The sequence below is a fragment of the Microtus ochrogaster genome, unplaced genomic scaffold, assembly GCF_000317375.1.
Source record: "Microtus ochrogaster isolate Prairie Vole_2 unplaced genomic scaffold, MicOch1.0 UNK56, whole genome shotgun sequence".
Classification (NCBI taxonomy): Eukaryota; Metazoa; Chordata; class Mammalia; order Rodentia; family Cricetidae; genus Microtus; species Microtus ochrogaster.
This window is the reverse complement of record NW_004949154.1, coordinates 901,725-909,138: the sequence shown is the minus strand read 5'-3', so window position 1 is coordinate 909,138 and position 7,414 is coordinate 901,725. Positions and strand designations below refer to the sequence as shown.

Sequence of the window (7,414 nt, the reverse complement as noted above, 5' to 3'; positions counted from 1 at the left end):
CTGTGAGTTCGAGACCAGCCTGGTCTACAAGAGCTAGTTCCAGGACAGGCTCCAAAGCCACAGAGAAACCCTGTCTTGGAAAAAAAAAAAATCCCAGCATTAGGGAGGCAGAGTCAGGAGTGATATGGCTGGGTGGAGAGAGGAATATAGCAGGAGGAGACAGGAACTCAGATTCAGTCTGAGGTTTTGTAGAGAGTGCATTCAGTCTAAGGATGCGAAGAGACAGGGATCGCCATTTTGGTTTGAGATAGAGGTAAGAATTAGTGGCTGGCTGCTCTGCTTCTCTGATCTTCCAGCTTTCACTAGATAGCTGACTCCAGATTTTTATTATTAAGACCAATTAGAATTCATGCTACAAGCCAGGGCTCCATAGTGAGATCCAGTCTCAAAAATAGAGGCCTTTGTAAGTGATCAGGGGTAAGGGCGGGCCTTCTGAATGAGAGGTACCTTTTTTTGTTTGTTTGTTTGTTTGTTTGTTTGGTTGGTTGGTTGGTTGGTTGTTTTTTTTGAGACAGGGTTTCTCTGTAGCTTTGAAGCCTGACCTGGAACTAGCTCTTGTAGACCAGGCTGGCCTTGAACTCATAGAGATTGGCCTGCCTCTGCTTCCCGAGTGCTGGGATTAAAGGCGTGCGCCACCATTGCCCCGCCTTTTTTTTAAACTACCCAGTCTGGACAAAAGAAAACACCTTCAAAGTTTAAAAACACATTTAATAAAAATCAGATTCATGAAGAAGTAGAATACCCACTCGTGAGTAAACCAGGGGAGCTGGTCTCAGTCAAGGTGCTCAGCAGTAATAGCAATGGTGTGCAGGCTCCATCTGGTCAGCAAGTTCATGCCAGCCCTCCTGCCCACTTCTAGCAGCGGGGTTGAAGTTCAGCCTGATCACTAACTGCAGCAAGTGCAGGAACCCCCAACTCCTCCTATTGTCTGTTAAGTACAGCAGTTTGCAGCTGGGACCTGGCAGGGCTTATCTGAGGAAGTATGAAGTGCCACAGGCCAATTCAAACTAGAGGGGCAGGACTCCTCCCTCTGCCCCAGTTTCTATTCAGGAGAAGAGCAAAGCTCACATTCTGGCGTACCACGGAGGGAGGCTTGGTGGCCTTGGGTGGGGGGAGGCAAAAGTACCCAGTACTCAATCAGGAACACCTTTAAAGGCAGGAGTGGCTACCAGGACTCTGCCCAGCAAATTGCTTCATAATGCTGGCCTCAATTTCATAGTGGGCTGGGCCGTGTCAGGGAAGAGCGTGACTAGAGGAGGCAGGAAAGCCCATGCCCACAAACCTCTGTTACTCATCACTTAAGACTCTAAGGTCAGGCTGTCTGTTCAGGGGAGAACAGTTTACCAGGGCTCATAGGGTTGCCTGAGGGGGGCAGGCATGTAAGTCACAGGGAAAGGGCGGGATCCAGGCAGCAGCTGAAGCAGCAACTAGAAGAGGGGGAGCCACATGGTCACAACACACACACCACAGCACATCAAAGTGAACAGAGCAGTTCAGAGTGACTAGCACCTGGCTATCTCCTGCTGCTACCGTCCCGTTAGTTACCTCCCACATCTCAGCCCTCCCAAATGCACATCCAGGGCAGAGCAGAAGCCTGCCTAACCACAAAACTGCTCCCACAGAGAGCATGTATGGACTACATTTGAGCCTTACTTCTACCACAGCCCAAGGAATAGTGAGGAGAAAGCAGCCCAAATTCTAAAGACCAGCAGAAGAGACATGAATGACCAAGGCCCTTGAAAAAAATGCCAACAAGTCAAAGCCATCAAGAAAAGCAGATGGACATGAAGCGGCTGGTGAGAGCGGGCTGGGAACTGGAGTAGTAAATTTGGTCTCTGGCCCAAGAGAGGTCTGTTGCTGAAACCAACCAGGAGCCCCAAGTACAGAAGAGCTTCTGAGAGAGCAGAGACTGCACCTCCGATTGTTCCCGCGAGCCCCTGCCCGCTTCACTCCCTGTCACGCAACAGGGGCTGGAAAGAAGGAAGAAGCACAGGGATTAAAGCCATGACCTTGAAAGGGTCCCTGAGCTTCAGGAGGCACACCAGGCCGGAGCTGCCTCAGATAGACCCTCACCCTGCAAGGTGAGCCCAGCCGAGCCACCAGATCTTTCAGGGAAGCCCAGAGTCCCCGAGACTGGTTCATAGCACATCTTCCCACATCTGCCAGAGCCTCAGTGGCCAAGAACAGGCAAGACTGGCTTTCAGCACCTGACATGTCTGACTAGACTAGCCTCAGAGCTGGCAGAAGGTCACCAGGCTCAAGCCCTTCGCGAATCACTTCACAAACCCAGGGACTCCTACAGGGGAGGGGAACTTGGGAAGTCATTGCAGGCCTGGCTGCTCTGCTGCCAGAATCCCCACCTGCCACTCAATCTCCACCTTCAAGCGGCCTGGCTTTCCACCTGGCAAAGAGGGTCAATCTTCTCAGTGAGGTGCAAAGCCTTTCTGGGTCCTTCCCTAGACCTGGCCTTACCCCACCTACAATGGGAACCAGTAGTCATACCTGTCTGTCAGTCAGAGTGCCTGGATCTGGACGCTTCCATGGTGAAGCCAGAAGAATATAGAGAACCAGTAGGCCAAAAGTCACCACCAAGATTCCAGTACTGTTGGCAAAGATTGCCTCACCAGGCAGGCTGGAGTAGGGCTTGGTTGCATTTTTCCTGAAAATGACAAAATACAGGGCTTTTGAGAAAGTTTCTAACTCTTATTCCCCTATGACCTGGAATTAACATACTGCCTGTCTACCACAGTGACAGGCAGGAACTTCGCAATGCTTTACCTGTGAGGAAACAAAGATCCTAGTGAAATGAACTTGCCCATATTTGTATAACTAGTACATAGCACAACCAAGATCTAAACCCCAGGGCCCATTTCCAATCTCATTTGCTGTTCACTTTACTATACTGCCTCGAAACCCAGGACCACAATGGTTGGTTATAGGGGCTCTGGGGGCAGAGTACCTAACTCAATTCCTACTTCTGCCATTTACTGGCTGTAAGTTACTTCGTGCCTCACTACACACTTCTTTAACAAGGTTTCACAATGGAGACATGCCTGACTTGAACTCACTAAGAAGACCAAGCTGACCTTGAACTCACAGAGATCTGCCTGCCTGTAGTGCTAGGATTAAAGGCAGGCACCACCGTGACTAGCTCAATGTTGTAGGTGACAAAGGTGGAGAGCTTAGTGAGTTCCTGACAAACAGTAGGTGCTGTGTCACTTAATGCTCAGTAAGTATTGCTACCTTTCCAGACTGGACTCAATCCCAGAGGCTGCTGTGCTGGCTAAGCCCCATGATTACAGGATACATCTCCTGAAGCCTCTACTCCCTCCCATGTGCCCTAGTTTAGAGGCCCCTTAGAACTTACAAAACAAAGAAAAGCTTCTCATTGATGCCAGAAATAACAGATGTGATGGATAGGGAAAGGATGCAGGCTCCAAAGAAGACATGCACAGGTTTCAGGAGGCTTCGCAGCCACTGAGATGCCCAGGGCAGGAGAAAGACGGCAAAGCCCAGGGACCACTGTGGATACAAGGAAGGAAGTCTCTGGTTGAATCACTGTCCGGACCATCTGTAATTCCTGCTGGCCACTGTCCCCTGGCTCTTCTTGTTCATCTCAACCATTCCCACCACGCACAGCCCCAATCACACCATGCCTCACTGTGATCTGCCCATTTCTATTACACAAGTGTGTTAATGTAACTAGCAACATGTGTGTGAAAGGCTTACAGCAGTACACTCAGAAAACCTAGTCATCCTCGTTAGCCTTGGATTCCTGCTAGTCTTAGCTCATAAATAATTCAAGCACAGGACTGGCATTGAAATACTGAAATCATTTTTAGAATTGCTTTGGTTCAAAGAAGGAAGAGTGGAGACAGGAGAAAAGGGTGCACTGGAGTCAGCATGACACGCAGGATGACAAAGTGAGGAGGACAGACGGGCAGCGTAACAGGTGTAAGGAACAAGATAAGAGTAGGAACCCCAACTCTCGGGGCCACTTGAATAGCTGAGTCTACAGGATATGAGGCCCTCACTAGGCAAACGGCAGAGAGACTATTTGGAGCCGAGGTTAATGAAGCCACACCCAGAGCCTGTGATGCCCACATGGACTTAGAAGGAGGGCAGAGGGCACCTACCTGGCAGGCGAAGAAGACGACAGTGGTGATGCCCAGCCAGCTATGCAGGGAGTAGAGGTGTGAGATTTTTGAATGGTTGTGGAACTGAAAGACAGCAACCAAGCCCACAACAGTTAAGGTGAAGGCCAGCAGGTGCAGCGCGGCATGGAGAACCTTCCAGGGCAGTTTGGGCCCGACCCACGACAAGGGCAGGCGGTACACCAGCGAGGCTGCAGGAGAGAACAGTCTCAGAGCGTGGCCACACCACCTCACACTCCCCTGATGTGGCCCCACACAGCCTCTCGACAGGGAGAAGTGTCAGGACATCAACTCCTGCCCTGAGTGGTTACTTGTCAACTTGATATAAACTAGTTATCTGAGAAGAGGGAGCCTCAATTGAGAAATCCCCCTTCAACAGACTGCCTGTAAGCAAGTCTGTAGGGAGTTTTCTTTATTAACGATTGACATGGGAGAGCCAAGCTCACTGGAGGTAGCGGTCCTGGATGGTAGAGAAAGCAGAGAAGGAGAGATGGCTCACTGGTCTTCCAGAGGACCTGAGTTTAATCCCGGTGCCTACATGACAGTTCCCAACCATCTGTAACTCTAGTCCCAAGGGGATCGGACACCCTCTTCTGGCCTCCACAGGCACTGGACACACAGTGTACAGACATACATGCAGGCAAAACAATCATACACATAAAAATAAAGATTAAAAAAATTAAGAGAAAAAAAAGAGCAGGGTGAACAAGCCATGAGGTGCCATCCCATACGCTGCTTTCCTCCACAGTCTCTGCTTCAGTTTCTGCACTGGTTCTCTTCATGCAAGACTAAAGATGTAAGGGAAACAAACCTTTCCCTCCTCAGGTTGCTTTTGGTTATGCTGTTTTACCACAGGAATAGAAGCCCTAAGACTACACTAACTAGTATATGCCATCTTCCCGTTATTTTTGGAAGGCAGTTGGCCAGGAACTAAGATGAGAAGGGCTGGTTAAACTGGGAGGAATAGTTTTCTGAACTGCCCTGCCTCAATCCTGAATGCAGCTCTGTGGGCTGATAAGCACTCTCTCCATGGTCTGATCACACTGCATCCACACAGCCAAGGGTGGTTAAGAATCTAGGCATAGCCCGGTGGTGCAGGCCCACGCCTCTAATCCCAGCACTCAGAAGGCAGAGACTGGTGGATCTGTCTCGGGAGTGGGGGAAATAAAGAACCCAGACACGAGACCTAAGGGTGCAGCTCAGCACCTGTCATGTGGAGAGGCTGGGTCCAGTTCCACTCCCAACACTGCCGAAAGCAAAAAGTGAAAATCTAAAGAGCTCAGGCAGAGAGATCCAAACCCAGCACCTGCTTCTTAAGTCTGTTTCCTCTTCTGTAAAATGGACACGACTACAGAGCCCAGCTCACAGACTTGCTCTAAGAACAAAATGGATGCCTGGCAGCGGTGGCACATGTCTTTAATCCCAGCCCTTGAGAGTCAGAAGCAGATGAAACTCTGTGAGTTCAAGGGCAACCCGGTCTACATAGTGAGTTTAAGGACAGTCAGGGCTACATAGTGAGACCCTGTCTTTAAAAAATAGAAAAAAAAGTTAAAAACAGAAAAAGGTGCAAGGTGCTTAATAATGAATGACACCCAAGCTTGTCCTGTAGCCTCCACACACATACACACATATGCACATGCATATGCATACAACAAACACATCATAAGAAAGTCAGGAACCAGAGGGATGATGTATGAAATACGCATGGTAAGTGACTTTTGCCAATGCTATCATCATTCCCATCCTACAACCAGGGTTCACTTCCCATGTTACAAGACACAGATTTGAATGCATGGGGCACAGATGGATCTTTTACTCAACTGTCATACAGGTACCTTCAATTCCTGTTCTCTAGAGCAGGAGCTAAACTGCGGTGCTAGGCCAAATCTAGCCTGCTGCCTAATTCTGTGAATAACGTTTTCCATGGCTGTTCCCATGATATAATGGCAGAGCTAAGTAATTGCAACACATATTACAATCATACCATTACAAAGCCTGAAAAAAAATATGGTCTGGTCTTTTACAGAAAGTTTCACTGACCCTGTCTCTGAATATCTGTGAAACTGTTCCTACACTTTTCCACTTCTTCCCAGTAATGATAGCTGGTCCCATTGGAACAGCCCAATTCACCCTGCCATGATAGTCCCAAAATCAACACCCCAAAATATGACCTCAGGACTAGTCTATCAGCCCCTCACACTGTGAACGTATTACTCACCAGCTCCATAGAGCACCACCATGCCAGAGATCATGAGCACTGGGTGCCAGTTGAACATGTGTACACTGCCATCCCAGGCGAAGCCGCCACGCCAGTACTGCATCCAGTAGGTGATGAAGAGGATGCACATGGATCCGAGGGACCCCAGCACCATGCAGGTCATGTAAAACCGTCCTGAAGCCATTCTGATCAAGAACTTCTAGAAGAGCCGGGAGATGGTGGCGCACGCCTTTAATCCCAGCACTAGGAGGCAAGAGGCAGGCGGATCTCTGTGAGTTCGAGACCAGCCTGGTCTACAGAGCTAGTTTCAGGACAGGCACCAAAGCCACAGAGAAACCCTGTCTTGAAAAACAAAAACAAAAAACAAAAAACAAAAAAAAGGAAAAAAAAAAAGAACTCCTAGAAGAAGCAGAAGTCAAGTGTTCTGGCTAACCATGGTGAACCCAGACAGCAGCTAAAGGAAGTAACATTGACCTCCCTTTCTGCCTGTGGTATGGAAGCTTTTGCTTCAGTTCCTCTGTCCCCAGATGGCCTCATTGTTGAAGTAAATTCACAATGAATGAGGCCCCACCCCTGCACCTGGCAGGGCATAGACCAAGTATGGAGCTCTGGCAAGATGCCAAGGCCCTGGGCTCACATCCTTGGTATTGATTAGCCTCTCCACACAGAACCAGAAGGTAAAAAAAATGACTGTCACACCCAAAAGGAACAAATCAAAACCCTAAATTCCTAGATCACAAATTCCCAGGCCCTGGGTTTCAACATAAGGCAGCAAAACTACAATCCAATGCAGGGAAATACATTCTAAACTACAAACACCTTCAACAAAATGACTGGGTGTGGGGCTGGAGAAGCAGCTCGGCGAAGATCACTGGCTGTTCTTTATAGAGGACCTAGGTTCAATTCCCAACACCTACGTGGTGGCTTCCAACAATCTGTATCTCCAGTTCCAGGGGATCTAATGCTTTATTCCAGTCTCCATGGACAGACATGCATATGGTACATAAACAAATATATAGGCAAAACATCCATATATACATAT

General features: G+C 48.8%; 1 protein-coding gene and 1 long non-coding RNA gene across 2 annotated transcripts in view; both read right to left on the bottom strand.

Annotated features, from left to right (window-relative positions):
* Window positions 1-7,414, bottom strand: part of LOC113455515 — a 20,942-nt gene that overhangs the window by 8,722 nt on the left and 4,806 nt on the right. The window lies entirely within an intron of this gene.
* Window positions 710-6,603, bottom strand: LOC101980318 (cytochrome b ascorbate-dependent protein 3). Its single transcript, XM_005369641.3, has 5 exons — window positions 6,373-6,603; window positions 4,137-4,345; window positions 3,368-3,522; window positions 2,503-2,659; window positions 710-1,970 (listed from the first exon to the last, which is right to left on the bottom strand). The coding sequence occupies exons 1-5, from the start codon at window positions 6,554-6,556 to the stop codon at window positions 1,947-1,949; spliced, it is 729 nt and encodes a 242-aa protein (XP_005369698.1). The 5' UTR covers window positions 6,557-6,603; the 3' UTR covers window positions 710-1,946.